Genomic DNA, 16268 nt, shown 5'->3' on the forward strand with positions numbered 1-16268 from the left:
ACGTGTGTCCTAAGTTTCTGCCGGTCTAACCTTGAGTTCCAAATGCAAGAAAACCGAGCGCATTCAGATCTCCCCTAAAGGATCCCCCCCCAGGTGCGGCGACTGAACCCCGATGAATGCTCTGAAGTCTGCTGTTCTAAGAGCGCCTGGTCGGTGCCTCCCATCCTGTCCACGCTGAGCAACACTTCCTAACTGCCACGCTGGTCTGCCTCATTCTTTCTCTTGCGGGGTGACGGTCACATGTTGCTGAGGCTGATTCAGTGTCTTCCTGTTTCTCTGTAGATCCACCGAGACAGAGAGGCGTCGTTCCATCAGCCGTGCAACACTCAGCACTCAGGTAAGAGATACTCTCGGCCGCTAATGATCGCATTCTGTGCACGTTATTTAGCTTTATTTATTCTTCAGGGGGGATTCAACAGGATGTGCGTCTACCGCTCTAAGTCCCAGTGTGACAAGTGTGTTGAAGTTGGTCATTTATGTCTGCTGGAAGATGCTGTATCCATCTAGTTTAACTGACCTCAGAATTTCATTTCTTTTGGGATTAAATAAAACAGCTTTGTCTGCCATTTTTCTTTTCCTTTTTTGCTCAAAAGAGGAAATTGAGGCTGTGAGAAATCATTTAGTTGGTCTGCAACGCCAAGTGACTGCTTTGCAGCCACGTACTGGTCTATTTGTGAAGCCTGACTCTCTGATAGCACTCTTGTGTCTATATTTCCCGTCGCATTGAAAATGCGGAAGGTTATGTTTTGATCGCCGTGTATTTATTTATTGATTTATTTGTATGCGTGTTACTCGCATAACTAAAAAAGTATTAAACCGAATCGCATGAAATTTGGTGGGATGATTGGTTATTATCCGGGGACCATTTGATTCGATTTTGGGATCGATCGGGTCAAGGTCATGAAAAGGTCAACATCTTCTTTTTACCATAGTGCGGTCAATTTTTATCCAATTGGCATGCAACTAATGCCAAAATGTTCATAATTCAATGTCCAATCTTGTGGTATGCGAAGGTATGCGCTCTACCGAGTGCCCGTTCTAGTTAATACATGTGATTGTTTGGCCGGCAGCTCTGAACAGTCGAGACATTAACTTGTCTTTATATGTGGGCCTGACAAGCAGCCTGGCTCACCCCAGTTTCATTTAAGTTTCAGTTCATTATGACTGATTTTTGTCCGTTCCCTTTATTTGGTATGTTTTTTAGTCTATAACCAGTCTAAGACTACTGCTAGTTACAATCAAGCTAGCTGCTCTTTAACAGCCTTTACACACCAAAGACATGAATATAAATGTTTTTCTTTTTTTGTAATTCAATTCAATTTATTTTATATAGCCCAATATAAAAAATTACGAACTTGCCTCAAAGGGCTTTACAATCTGTACACATACGACATCCCTCGCCCAGGACCTCACATCGGATCAGGAAAAAGAACTGTTGTTTTTGTCAAATGATAATCTTGCGGAGCGATCAAGCTTTCACACCGCTAAAAAAGGAGGTTGATGCCTTTTTTAGCGGTGCGAAAGAATATATATTCAAAACAGACACTAGTATCGAACAACACATGCCAAATTCACTCCTTCCTTTTTTTCCTTTCCCAATTTAAGCCCCAGTGCTGCAACTGTTGTTTGTTCTTGTTGTCATCACGTCCCCGGTGTTTAAAAGCCTTAAAAAAGGCTTTAAAGTGGGGCTAAATGCCAATATGAGCACGCTAACATGATTACAAGGAACATTTATAATCATACATCCCTTTACATGCTAACCTCTGGGTCTGACTAAGCCTTCACTGAGGTTTAGACATAAAAAAATAATATATATATATAAATCCTCAAATAATAACTAATCACATCAACCCTCTGTGTCGTCCCTAGAGCTGCTCATGTGGCTGAAAACGGCATTAGCTCGCTCGCCTCTGCAGCAAATGGATATTTGTTGCAGCTGTGAATATTTTTCAGTCAGGATATGGGGAATGACCAAAGGAAATGTGAATAAATCAGAGGTTGACACGTATGTATGGGGCCACAGAAAGATGGGAAAACAGGATCCTAGGAACTCTGTTAAATGCGACTGTCTGCGGTGAGACCAGTCTCAATAAAGCACAACCAATAGATCGAAGGGAACACACTGCTTTTTTTTCTGTGGTGGAAAACAGATGAAACATCATTCTGTCAAATGGAGGAAGAGAGAGAAAAAAGGTTCTAATGGATGAGGTGAAGAAACACAGAGGAAACACAAAGATGGAAAGAAACTGACGAAGAAAGAAAAAACAGGAGTGCCAAACGGAAATGAAATAGAAGGGAAGGCGAGGGTGGGATTTCCTCTGCAGCAGCTGGGAGAAGTTGACATCACTTCCTTTCTGGTGGAAATCTCTCTCTTCACCAAACCCATTCAACTCCATCAGCCTCCATCTCTCCCTCTCTCTCTTTGGTTTATTTAGTCAGGGAAGCAACACTAGGTCTGAAACGGATTGGATGACTGTTAAGTGTCTCATCTGCCATTCAGTTAGGGTCAAAGGTCATTGCAAATGCGTTGACCTGAAAAAATGGACTTGCACAGCTAGCCAGCTAAAGGTCAGGATAGAGACCTCAGTGACCTTCAGCTCTGCTTGAGGGTTTGACCACACTGGGTGGTCAATTCCTTCTTGCATGTTTTCTCTGGATCTACTGGACGTATCCCCGGCGATATACTGTACAAAGTTTGCCTTTCCAAAGCGTGGAAACGGCAACAACGATGAGGGACCCAGGAGCACTTGATTCACGAGTGTGTGAGAAGCCTCGGCCTCTGAGCATGAGTATTGTCTGCGCTGTATGATGGGCCTAAATGTCCATCCCATTATTTAGCTGGTTAATGTGATTGTGAAAAAGCCACGGTTTGGTAGTGCGCCCGGCCGCCGGTGGTTCGCTGGCCTCGCCTGCTGCCGCTTCCAAAGTGTTGTTTGTAACGCTGCGTAATATGACACTCATCATGGGCGAAGCCACGTCCTGTTTAGCTCAACTCGACTCAGTAACCCTTATTTATAGAGGAGGAGACGTGCTGGGTGTGCCTTTTTGATTCAAGGCAAAAATAATACATTGAAAAGAGACAACAAAGGTATTGGAGTAAATGGTGGGTTTGAGTGAATCACAGTGAAGGCTTACATTACAGTTGGGTTAAGTAGTGTACTGCGTGAAACGTACGCAAGGAAGGCAGCAGACCACGGGTTTAATGAAACTCTTTAACAATAAGAAAAAAGAATAGTCGTTGAGTTAATGCTCAAACTGGAACAGTGAACAGCACAGATGGTGCATCGCTGATTATGAGATGATTAATTGTACCTAATTACAACAGGAAAGAAAATAATCGGGCAGCTCTACAACGGGCTTCAGCACTGCTCCAACCTCAAAGTGCTTCCAGTGTGGTCCCACACACACACACACACACACACACACACACACACACACACACACACACACCTATGTGCAACAAGTCCTCCCAGTTGTACACATTTCACAGGTCATGTCCTTAGAAAATACAAGACAAGTAAATATAAGGGTATAAGGGAGAAAAAAGCCATGGTTGTATCTGTAAATGCTGATAACATCTGTTGTACTTGGGGAAACACTTTGGGTCGCCTCTGTGGGGACTTATCTCCACTAATAGTACCAACATGTGCAGGGAAGAGTGTTTTTGAGGAAGGGAGGCCTGACGGATACTCTTATCTTGTCGGTTATTTCTCGCCTCGTTCATTACTTTCAGACTGGATGAATTGTTTGGATCATCAGTTTTTTTTCTTCCCCCCCCCAATACTCTAACACACATTTATTCTCCTGTGTTCAGTCTGTCTTGCTTTGTTATTGTTATAGATTTGTTGTTATTATTTTGTACGTACTCTATTTAAAACCCAACGACAGCAGCTGTTTGGATTGCGAGCAATATTTAACAAAATAAGCCAAACAAATGATAAAAAAAAAAAACTTTGCATATTAGGCTGAGTAACTGTCGGAGCACCACAGGTGCGTGAGCTGATTCACATCTGACCAACAACCTCAACCACCCACCGACTCATCAGAGAGAGGTGTGTGGGTGTGTGTGTGTCAGAGGGAGGAAGACAGCTGTCAAAGCTCACAGTCTCCTGCTAGTTCTGGTGGACAGGTGCGAGGGGGTGGAGTCTGAGAAAACACTCCCAGCATCCAATTCTGTCACCGCCATTTACCCCTCCCCCAATACACACACACGCTTGAACACATTTCTCGTTTACATCTTGGGGTTCTCCGGTTCATGGTGTGCTTGTGGCGTCAAAGAATGCGAAGAACAAAGGGCAAGATGTTTTGCATCAACTTCCAAAACCGCCTCGGTCGAGGCTAAGCCCTGCCGCAGCACGCGGGGTCGAAGGTCATTGTAGTTTTCATGTTTGGTATGTTATCATGTCCGCTTTGTTTAAAAGGAAACCCACTTTTGATGACATCATGAGGCGGCCTGATGTATGCCATCTCCCTGTCCCAGGCCCTTCCCCGTGAACCAGACCTCTCCCTACTGTTCAGGGATTTTTGACAGGCACAACTGTGTCGCGTGACCTTTCCCCCGCAGAAATAGAGGAAGGGGTATAACCCCCTGCCAGCTCCCTCCGCCGCTGAATTCAAACCGCTCAACAGCATCGGATGCAAACATTAAGAGACATTAATTCCCTAAATAAGCTTTTAAACCGCTGACAACTCTGATTCATGAATTCAGATTCCGACTTGAATCACAGTCGGCTCTGCAGCTCTTTCAAGCTGCGTGATTAGAAACGAGTGATAGTTTATAGCGTCGGTTCTCGGTTGTGTGAAACATTTCGGGGAATTAAAAAAAAGAGCGTTTTAATTTGGAATCAAAATGATTGCTTGTTGCTTCATCCTCCCAGGTTAAGAGTGTTTTAATGAGTGGAATCCACCACTCAACATCTGAGAAAGCGTGTGGAAGTTTACAGAACTCAGGCCCTTGCGAGCTGCTAATTGAAGTAATGTCCCTTTGTGTTTTAATTATTTAGTATAGCCAAAAATCATGAATTACAAATTTGCCTCAGCGGGCTTTACAATCTGTACACATACGACATCCCTGTCCCAGGACCTCACACCGGATCAGGAACATCTCCATTTGATTTGTGTAACCTCGGTGGGAGTGCCGTGCTACTGCAGTGGCCGATATTGTGATCCTGATCACCTCGAGGCTCTGATTCAATGAGCAGGCCTCACACTAGGACGACCCGGCCGGATCGCAGGGCGCCACCCCTTCAACCCAACCGACGTTTGTATGCAATTGCATCCATGTCTTCAGTGGTCAGCAGTTAATCATCTGCAGGATGTCTGACGGTGCTCCCCCTCCCACCCTCCTCAGTCATGTGTTTGTTATTGCAGTGTCACAGATTCATGCTAAAATGAAGGGCCACTCCCGACGCGACCCTTTCTCTCGTCTCCCGACCCCGTGGCGACCCGGTCCTCCGAGCAGCGGAGTGCTCAGCCTCATTCCTACAGTGCCCGCGACAGCCATCGGTTGCAAACCTGCAGCGCACACTGGGAACTTCCTCTTTCTCATATGAGAGCGGGGAACATGTTCCTGAGGGATGAACAACAACTTCATCTTTTCTCTTGGCAAAAATAGACACCGGGAGTGAGCCAAAAAATACACAAACCGGGCGAATGATTTCATCTCGTTGTTCTTGGCATCTAAAGTAAGCTACATCTGTAGCTCGGTGCAATCTTCCCGTTTTAGCTCGGCCTGGAACACGATCTGGACATGTCCCTACATGTACACAAAAACTTCTGGGATCTTTTTTTGTGGAAGATATTTAATGTGTTTGATTCAGTTGGGGGTGGGGGGGGGGGAGCAGGTGTGTTCACACACTGGGCTTGAATCTGTCTGCGCGCTGATTTCTGATCAAACACCCGGTGACTGACGTGAAAAAGGACTTCTAACTTTAGGTCGTATACAGAGTGCTTCGGAAGGTCTTCGGAGACATCAGTTGTCCAGTTGAGGCCATTGTGACTCATGCTCTCCCATGAAAGCTGGTATTTCTTTTGGTGTTTTTTTTGCGGCGCATCAATAGCATTTTCCAGTTGTCTTTTCCCCCCCGAATGAGATTTTAACTTCAGCTCTGCTCCCAGACCTATTCAAACGCACAAACGGAGGCTGTAGTCGGGACAGTCGGCCATTGATCCGCTAAGCCTTTTCACACCTTCTCAGATTCCCAGAAGTCTTTTCACTGATGTCTAACAGACCTGCTTTTGTTTCAGAGGAGGGAATGAAAACACATTATTTCCCAGCTGAAACGCTCTCGTTGAATGGAATCTCACTTTAATCATTGAAATGTCCACCTTCATGTCTACATTAGGCAAACCGTTTTAAGAGTAAAAGGGCTCTATTTTTCTCTGTTCTTTTAACCTGCTGTATTTTAGCGTTAACGCACTGTTGTTGTGTCTTCCAGAATCCTCGGGGCCTCCAGCTCTCCCCAGTTTGCCCAGTAGAACCAGCAGTGCCACCAGCTGTCCCTCCGCAGCTCACACAGACTCTGGCAGCGACTTTGAATGTCTCCTGAACGCAGAGCCAGGACACGACAGCGTCTTCAGAAAGGTCAGACTCGTTGTTTTCTCTCTTTATGCGGGGATCACCAAACCTGCAAAACGATCAATAAATAAATGTTAAAATAATACTCTATGAACCTTGCATTCAGGGTTCAACCACTTTCATCAAATCCTCCACGGCCTGCTATCCAAACATCCAAGTTCGCCCACACTGAACAGCAAGAACGCTGTGGTTTTTGTTGTTGTTTTTGTGCAATGGAATATATTTCGCTATTCCGTCAGTCTGTGCCTGGCTTTTCATCTATCAGCGCTCCGAGGCTGAGATGCCAAACACCTACTAAGCATCTTTTTTGGACTCCCTCAGCCAGCAGCTCTACACTGCTGCTGGGCAAGTGCAGGCCGTGGTCCCTGCTGTCACTCCGCTGCCGTTGAAAGTCTGTTTGAAGCCAGGTGGCCTTTTTGGTTCACGTTGCAAGGGAAATTGTCTTTCAATTGCAAGACACATTGCCTGTTCCATAACACTCAGGAACTCTATCGATCCTGGGAACTCATCAGCTGAGCAGCCGTGGCGCCCACGTGCCCTTGAGCAACACAGTGTATGTTTTACATCCTCACTAATTGTAAGGGCACGAGCATCTACGAGCCTAAATCATGAAACGCCAGCTGAATCCTTTTCTAAACTTGAACGCTTGTGACTCACAAATATACGCTGCAGTCACATGCCCCTGAATGTACACAAACACACACACACACACACACACACACCCTCTCGCTCCCACAGGAAGTTGTCGGCAGCATGAAGCGGATCTTTCATTCCCAGCTCTCCAACAGAAGCGGCTCTGTGTTTGGCTCGCTCGCTGCAGCTGGCAGCACAATAGGCCCAGTTAAGGCTCACACCTACAAATGAGCTCCTAAATGGACCATCCTGCCTGTGTTTGTACGCGTGTATGTGTGTGTCACACACACATATATATATATATACACAGAGTTGCTGTCATTTATCGGTGTTTATATTAATGTCAGTTGCTCTGGCTCATTATCTCTAGGCTTTGCTATTTGCTCCTAATTATTCTCCATTCCTGTGGAGTAAATCGCTCTCCTGCATTTCCTAAATGTATCACATGCTTCAGTGATGAAATGCTGATGGATTTACAATGTGCTATGCTTGCTTATTGCAATAACTTGAAGACTTCTGTTCCTACCATATTGTATGCTGCTCTATTCTGTTCCACTCTGCTCTATTTTGATTCTCTATTCTGTTCCATTTTGTTCAGATCTGTATACTATTTCGTTCTTTATTATTTTCTATTCTTTTCACTTCTATTCGAGTCAGTTCTGTACATCCCATCCCATTGTTTTCAGTCCTGTGTCATTTGTTCTGTTCTATGCATTTAATCATGCCTTCTATTCTATTTGGTTCTGTTTTATCACAATTTGTTCTTCATCCTTGCGGCTGACAAAAAAGTGAAATCGGCTCATGTATTTATTTAATGTTCCCCACTTACTGTCGCCAGATGATAAGAAGCGGTCATGTTTCAGGGTGAAGGGTTCCACTTCCTGGGGTCTGTGAGCAGACCTGTGAGCACGAGGCCCGAGTGATGCCGATCGTCGTGCTCTTAAATGTGGGAGTGAAGTGAAAGCAGCTACTTTCTCACACGTCCGGTTCCCGAAATAACAAACCAGTCAACATTTCATTGAGTTCGCTCATTTTTGTATTTGACGAAGCTCTTCTTGTGGCTCAGGTGGCCCTTCTTTGTACTTTGGCAGTTCCCCATAAGCACATGATGCGGACCAATGAGGCTCTCCGATGACAATAACATGTATATTCATGTTTGTTGCCTGCAGAACGATGAACCAGTGACAGGAAGAGACGGCGCCAGCGAGGTCTCCGTCTCCTGTTCCTCCACAGACGACGCCGCCAGCGTCGGCCCGTCCAGCTCCAGTCCCGAGGGCAGCCAGGGCCCGGAATGCAGCTGGAGCCCAGAGGAGGCGGGGCCTGCGATCGCTGCAGGACTGGACAGCGTTGGTGTTGGAGACGGAGGAGCTGGGGAAGCTGCAGAAGAAGCTAAAGACAGGGTGACGGAGGTGCCGCGGCGCTCCAGTATCCTCCGGAACAGCATCCGCTCGCTGTCACCCCTTCGCCGCCACAGCTGGGGACCAGGAAAGAACAACGGAGGGGACGCAGAGATGAACCAGAGGAGGTGAGATGGGGAAGAGGGCTCGATTTTATATTTTATTCTTCAAATGGAGTTGAACCGATGGCGAGACGGGACTGTTCCTCCGTTGTCCTCCACACTGCCTGCCGGTGTTCGCCCGGTGTTTGCCAGCAGATGTCAGCAGACCTGATGTGTCCGCATGTCGGTGTCATGAGAGCTGGTTGATGTCACCTCCTCTGGGCCGTGTCTGTTTCCTCCTCCTGCTGCAAGCAGCTGTGTTGCCATTTAGCTGTTGTTGTACGCACACAAGATGTGCACACACACGAAGACTCTGAGACACACACACACATGCAACACCCTGTTCAATTCAATTCAGTTTATTTGTATAGCCCAATTTCACAAATTACAAATTTGTCTCGGAGTGCTTTACAATCTGTACACATAGACATCCCTGCCCCAAAACCTCACATCGGATCAGGAAAAACTCCCAAATAACCCTTCAGGGGGAAAAAAAGGGAAGAAACCTTCAGGAGAGCAACAGAGGAGGATCCCTCTCCAGGATGGACAGGTGCAATAGATGTCATGTGTACAGAAGGACAGATTTAGAGTTAAAATACATTTAATGAATATGACAGAGTGTATGAATAGTTCGTAGTAGTCCAGACGTAAACCGTGACACACTTCACACTACTTCACACTCACATTGACATTCGAAGAACACTTATCCGGATCCTATTAACATCAGGACCTTTTGTCTCCTGGCTAGAGCGGCAGCCCGTCGGTCTACAGATGGAGCGGTCGCCCGGCTTTAAAAGGACTGATGTAATGTTGGAGTGAGAGCAGCAAAAACAACTCTTTATTATTCCCAGGCCAGGCACAAGCAGTCGCTACAACCGAGCGTTCTGCAGTCTTTCTTTACAGTGCAACTAATGACAGAAACTAAAATTAGAAAAGTTCTCCGCAGGTGTCCTTTACAGATAAACACGGAGCTGCTGGAGCACATAAGAAGCATGCTAGCTGTTAAAGGCTTTTACGGCTGCGAATCAAACATGCCGTGTTGAGCATAAGGTCTGGAGGGACATTTCTGTGACTCATGTAAAGTGAGAAAAGAATTGCAGTAACTTAGCGATTAGTTACAAGTAACACAGTGTTATAATCACTACCTGCTTGATTGCTATTTTGGAAATACTTGCTGATAGCGTCTATGTGGTAAAGTTGAAACTCCGGCTAACAGCTCACGTTAGCATACAGGGTGGAAACAGCTATCTAGGTAATGTAGGAAAAAGAAAAATCTACCTACGAGCACCTCAAAAGCTCACTAGGAAATACGTTGGACAAAAAGTGTAAAAATTACAGCTAGGGTATATATTTCTTTTAACAAGAGTTTTTAATGGGGTTATGTTTGTTGGTCGGATGCAGTTTTGACAGCACTGTGAGAATCAAGGAGGTCACTGCTCCCGGCAAAGGAATATTTTGGCACATAAAGCCCTTTATTAGCGACCTTTAGATGCGCTGGTGGTTGGATTTTTTTGACCCGATTTTGTGCTAAGCCGCGCTAACCGTCTCTTGGTTCCAGACACATATTCCGACTATTCCTTTAAGATCATTATTCTGAAGAAATGGCGTTGACATCAGTCCTCCACCGCGGCGGCCTGTCTCAGAGCTGCATACACACACAATAGTGCCCATAGATATCCAACCTACTAAACAGATGATGCATCCCATAAGCAAGTACATTATTCATCCATTTATTATGTTCTTTGTGACCTGCCATTCCGCCATCTCACCCATCATGCACCACTCCCCCGTCTCCCTTTCTCATCCATCACCTCCAGCTCCACCCGTAGCGCTGGCGAGGGGAAGCCGACCTTTCACAGAAGAAGGTACTAATACATTCCATTCATCAGCTCATATTAAGATTGACTTGTTGCTGGGTGACGTGCATTGACACATTTCCTGTAGGGGCAGCCTCTTCCCCAGCCCCCCACTCCCCACACACTTAAAAAAACAAACCTGTATGCTTGCTGAACTACTGCTGCATGGTGCTGCATCGCTGCAGGCAACTGAGCTGGAAGATGTTGCTTTCTTTTGACCCTGTTGGAACGTGCAAGGAATACTGTTGCAAATAGGTGGTGGAGACACACTGGTGTTTTGTATTGCAGTGGTCGTAACACAGCTACACAGAAAGAGGGGACTTTAGGTCTGGAGGCTCGGAGGACTTTACTGGTAAGAGATTGAGAACAGAGATTTTTTTTTTTATAAGTTCCTACAGGGACTATTTCAAAAGTGTAAAGAAGACAGTGTGCCACAGGAGTAAAAATAGGAGGTGTACTTGTGTTGTGCAGAAGTGTTCTAGAAGCTGGAAGAACGGATATGTGAAGAATCATACATCTTTCACCATCAAGTGGTCTTTTGGGACCCGGAGTGTAGTGACAAACCCTCATCCTGGACCACGAAGGCGTCTTCAGTTTGGGGGGATGGTCGCAGCCACGAGTGTAATGCAGATGGTTGGTCTGGGACCTAAAGGTCATGCCACTTTCTGGTTGCTAAGGAGCTTTTTTTCCTCTTTATCCTGGAGCGTGGTCTTTGAATTTGAGGGCACGACTCGTTGATTTCATGATCGTTTCGACCAATGTAACGACGGCATTGAAATGCTCTCAATTTAAAAGACCGCGCTCTCGAATAAATATGGGAAAAAAGCCTGACAGGTTTTAGGGGTTTCTGGCATCAGTTCAGTAAAGTGCTGGAGAAGTTCCAGACCAGAATGACAATATTGTATAGAGGGTATTGATCTTTTCACTGTAATCAATGTCACATACTAAGGCCATTAAGCCATTGCTGTAGTATTTTGACATCCCAAACAACTTCTAAATGACCTTAAACATACTGGATCATAGCATTTATTTGCTTCAAAGTCTTTGTGTGTATAAAAAGTCAAAAAGTGTCAGCCTCCACCTCTGTGTCTGTCAGGCTCTAACTTAGACACGGCTCTGATGGTCATGGAGGGACCACTGCATTAAACCGTCGGTTCACTCTTTCACATTGAAGACTGTCGTGGTTACAGTAGCGTTAATCGGTGCGAGTTCATTTCCTGTACTGCTAACGATGTAACCACAACACTGCAGCAGGAAATTAACTTCATTCCTTGTACAGTGTGAATGCTCGCCAATGGGAAGTCGTCCATGGAGCAGTAGTTCTCTCCTCTTCCCTGCTCTTGAGTATCCTAACCAACCCCCCCTTCCCCATCCGCTTCACACCCTCCCGATGCTCCCCACAGCGCGGAAGTAGTTGGTTCCCTCAGGTACAGTGTGTTTGTGTGCGCCTTGAACAGGGTGTATTTACATGCTGCTCTATTTGCATTTGCCGTTTCTTTGTGGGCGTGTGAGCCTGCGTGTGGTTTTGTGAGTGTTTGACTGCCCTGCCCAGTCAGCCAGTAGCTTCCTGCAGCGGAGAGCTGCAACAGCTGCCGCTGTTCTTCATGTCCCAGCTCCGAGGACCTTGCGGCTCTGGCGGAGAGTGTGTGAGGATACTGGCAGGAAGCAAGCCGTAACATGACCAACATAGTCATTTACATTGACTGCCCTAAGGATTAGGTGAGGGCCGTTCTACGCTGGTCACCGGTAATCGCCGAGTCATGATTATTTTTGGCCCAGTTTAGGTTAGAGCCGTCTGAATGTGTTGGACTGATGATTTGGTGGCTAAGGGAGTACCTCACAAAGCCAACAGCCGGAGATAAGAGAGATTTACCGCTGGAGCCGTAACCATCAGTCTTGTCCTGGAGCGACGAGAGACTCCAACAGCAGCACATACCTCAACCTGACATGTAGCTGTAGTTTTCCTCTATGATCATATTGGATTTTTTGGGGGGATGGGACTTATTTTTCATTTTTTCAAGGCCTCTTATTTCTAGTCATAGATATCTTACCGCTGCTTCGTCTGGAGCCCAGCGATAACTCAGCGGGCTCAGCACTGTGCGGGCCCGGCCCCGTCTGTCAACAGGTGCATGCGTGTGTGTGACGTCCGTGAGCGTTTGCTGCAGCAGTCGCCGAGTGTGAAAGCGAGACGAGCGGAGTGCGGGTGCACGGTACGGTCATCCCTCCTTCTCCGAGGTCACCTCTGCGTTCCGTTTGTCCACACAGCTACAGCCTGGAGGGGCTCAGCGGGGCCCAGGAAGAGCTGAGGGGCCCCGCCACTCAGGGGCCCCGAATCCAGGAGCCTTCCAGGATGCCCCGGCATGACGGCGATGACAGGGGCTCCCTGGTGTCCCGGACAGTGGAGCAGGAGGTGCTGGGCCAGCACGGCAGACTGCAAGACCTGGTCAGCTAACACACACACACACACACACACTCACACTCTAACACAGTGACCCTCTATTTGTCCTTTAAATGTCATTTCTTCATACTGTGACACGGTTGGCCCCAAAAGGGAGCCTCAAAAACATCCTCAGCCTAATACACATGAGAAGAGAAATGGATTTGCAAAAAGCTTGCATATAAACAGTAGTAGTATAAATAATATACATATAAACAGTCGGACAGCGTTGGCAGTTTGGGGATTAGCAAGAATGAATAAACCTTGCTTTCCTCAGGGTCCGTCTCCCCGCTCTCATTGCTGTATTAATACAAATTGTGAACACAACTTTGCGACCTATTTGTGTAGTTCCCCCTTTTAGTTTATCGTTCCTGTTTCCAATTCAGCGACCGGTAATGTTTTGTTCCACTTTATCCCTCCCCCGGTTTCGTGTCCTTTATTTTAATATTTTAAAAATTGTATTTCTTTCCAACGTCTTGCACTGTGTTTCTCTAAAGCGTGCGTCTCTCGCCCACAGAAGTCAAGGCGGTATCGGCCTCTGCGAAACAGCTGTCCTCCCATGACTCTGCCCCTCACCAAGTCTGTATCCATGCTGGCCATCAGCCAGAGAGACATTGATGGTGAGTGACAAGTCGTGAGGCTGCTTCTCTGTTTTTCACCCTCTGCGCTCACGGTTACAGATCATATTCAGTATTTGTACCACTGGACATCTTTGACCTCTCTATCAAGAAAACCCCCTTTCCATTGAAACGCTTTCAAACTCATATGTTAAAGCTAAATGAGTCTGGATTTTAAAGTGTACCTCATACGCTTGTATTTCTAAGTGCCGAAGGGCCAATTGTGCAGAAGGAGCCCAGCTTTTGTCTTTTTTTTGTGGAGTAATGAGAAATTAGACACAACATGTAGATGTTTTCATTCTTGAATCAATGACGGAGAAAAAGCGAGACGTGTAGCTGGAAATTATCTTGGCAGGCGAGGAGAGCAGGTTCAGGAGTTTTCTGGAAAAACATAATTAAAAAGTAGTTAAAGAGAGAGAGCCATTGTCTCAATCATTTAAAGGCCTGACACACCCATGCGCAGCTTTTGTTGCACCTGGTGAGGTTGGGAGAGGTTGCACCTTTCTCATTCTTATTGGTTCAATAGGGTCAGTGATGCAGTTGTAGCACAGCTCCACCCACCATCAGACTGAGCCACGGTCTAATTAGTCACACTAAGTGGAGACACTTATGTGAGCGCAGCAGGGATGACTTGCTTTTGTCGGTCAACTCCAAAGTCCCTTTTACCCAAAAAACAACATGGGATTTTTGCATTAGATTTGTTATTATTGCAGAAGGTAATCTCTATTGCAAAGTCTCTGTTTCCGTGTTAACCACAGACCTTATTTCTCGCAGCTAATCAAATACATGCTGATAAAAACCCCATTGACTTGGAGACAAAGGAACACGACGTGACGCCCAAGAGGCTGACTCATTTCTGGGTGTTGACACTCATTCCTACAACACTCTATGAACGTTTCTGTCCACCTTGACATTACTACCTCCTGTCCCCCTTCTTCTCTGTTATGATTCAGTTTTATTTCATACAATTCTAATAAGTTCCTGCTGTGGTTCTTTCCTTCCTGCCCCCCCCCCCCCCACCAGAGGTGGGACACCTGAGACGTAAGAGGCAAATTTCCTTCTCTTTCAGCCTTTCCCCCAACCTCAAATCTAAGTCTCAGTACGTTTATGGGGACTCCTCATCTAGCGATGAAGAGGATAACTTAAGTAAGTAAAGAGCTGTAAACGTAGCCACAGTAGAAAGTAGCTGTGATGTCAGAAATGGTAGTTGTTGCTGTTGCAGCCCTGGATCTCCCTCAATGGACTCTAATCACAGTCAAGCTTTTTTTATTTTTACCTCATGTCGTAAAGAAATTCATGTGAAATCATTCAGCCTAAACACTCTGTTTAGAGTTCTGCAGTGGACGTGAGTGCTCACTGTATGTACGCTTCACCCTGAACACAACTAGATCCTGAAGGGCCCCAAAGTTCAGCTGCAACACACTTTGTGTCAAAGAAACCACGACTTGCTGTGGACATTAGGTCGTTTGCATTGTGAATGTGCAATTAGAATACCAAAAGTAAAAACACCTGCTGAGGACATTGAATACAAGCCGGGCTTCTCCTGTCCCCTGCCCTGCCCAGAATGTAGCTGACCTTTGCTTAGATTAGTCCAGAGAAAGAGGACGAGTAATAATCACGAGCCCCGCAGGTGAAGTGCCCTTTAGTCAAAGACGCTGAGCCGTCCCGTCTCTTATCTGTAAGGGTTTTTTTCCATTAGTGTTCCATGTCTGCTTCAGGACAAAAGTCTGCCCTCGTTGCCCTGCTCCAGGTGTGACTTTCTGATGCAGAACAGGCTTCGCATATTTGCATGCGCTCGAGAATATTGTGTGGGGGGGACAATTGTCAGGAAGGAAGGCGAATTGTTCCCCTCGAAAAGATGCACGCCTGTGTTTATCTCAGAGCAGATAAGTGACTCTGTGGTGATGAGGATTCATCAAAGACTGCGTGTGTGTGTGGACTATGCTTTAATTGCACACATTTTTTAATATATTTTTTATTCATCCCTCCGAGCCTAAGATTGCCGTGGCCGTTTAGTACATTTTCCCAATGATATCTCAGGAACACTTCAAATCGTGTCTAGATGTCCACGTTTATCCAAAGATTAGCTAGAACTGATCTTAGAAAAAAGTCAAAGGTCACTGTGACCTCACCAACCTCATTTTCTTGAGCCATTAATTTGTATGCTAATTATGACGAATTCACACACATGTCTGATAGGATAACACGATATAGTGAGGACATTCTGGACAGACGTGGGTGTAAAACTACGGTGGTTGACCGATGCGTGCAACCGTGAGGTGTTAATTCTTTGTGCTATGATACAAACTATTCATCTCACTAGTCTGGAGTCAGGACATCCCACTTTGATAGATGGAGGAGCCTGGGTGGAGTTTGAGTAAAACAAGCTAGCTAAAACCATCATGTCTTTTTGTGATGTGAGGCACGGAGCAAATTTGCTATCGGGACCCTCATGTCTTGTGGGAAAATACAAATACTTTGTATTTTGAGAGTTCAGGGATTTTGTCTTTTTCATTCGGAGCCGGTATCGAGCATGAATGGCGCTGAATGAAAAGGCAGCACTTTAGCTTCAGCTCCTGGCCTCAGCGCAGGCCGCCCTCGTCAGTGCCCGAGTCATTTAGTTTCTGGCTTTCTCCTCGGTTTCCAGCGG

The 16268-nt window shown here is 46.0% G+C and overlaps 1 protein-coding gene across 1 annotated transcript in view; it reads left to right on the plus strand.

The window, feature by feature from the left end:
• Positions 1–16268, plus strand: part of LOC130192679 (A-kinase anchor protein 13-like) — a 79074-nt gene that overhangs the window by 35743 nt on the left and 27063 nt on the right. The window contains exons 9-14 of the mRNA XM_056412785.1: positions 283–337; positions 6438–6583; positions 8380–8735; positions 10526–10573; positions 12830–13007; positions 13519–13621. Of these exons, the coding sequence (XP_056268760.1) occupies positions 283–337; positions 6438–6583; positions 8380–8735; positions 10526–10573; positions 12830–13007; positions 13519–13621 (886 nt within the window). The remainder of the gene's footprint in view (positions 1–282; positions 338–6437; positions 6584–8379; positions 8736–10525; positions 10574–12829; positions 13008–13518; positions 13622–16268) is intronic.

The sequence above is a fragment of the Pseudoliparis swirei genome, chromosome 4, assembly GCF_029220125.1.
Source record: "Pseudoliparis swirei isolate HS2019 ecotype Mariana Trench chromosome 4, NWPU_hadal_v1, whole genome shotgun sequence".
NCBI classification, from domain to species: Eukaryota; Metazoa; Chordata; class Actinopteri; order Perciformes; family Liparidae; genus Pseudoliparis; species Pseudoliparis swirei.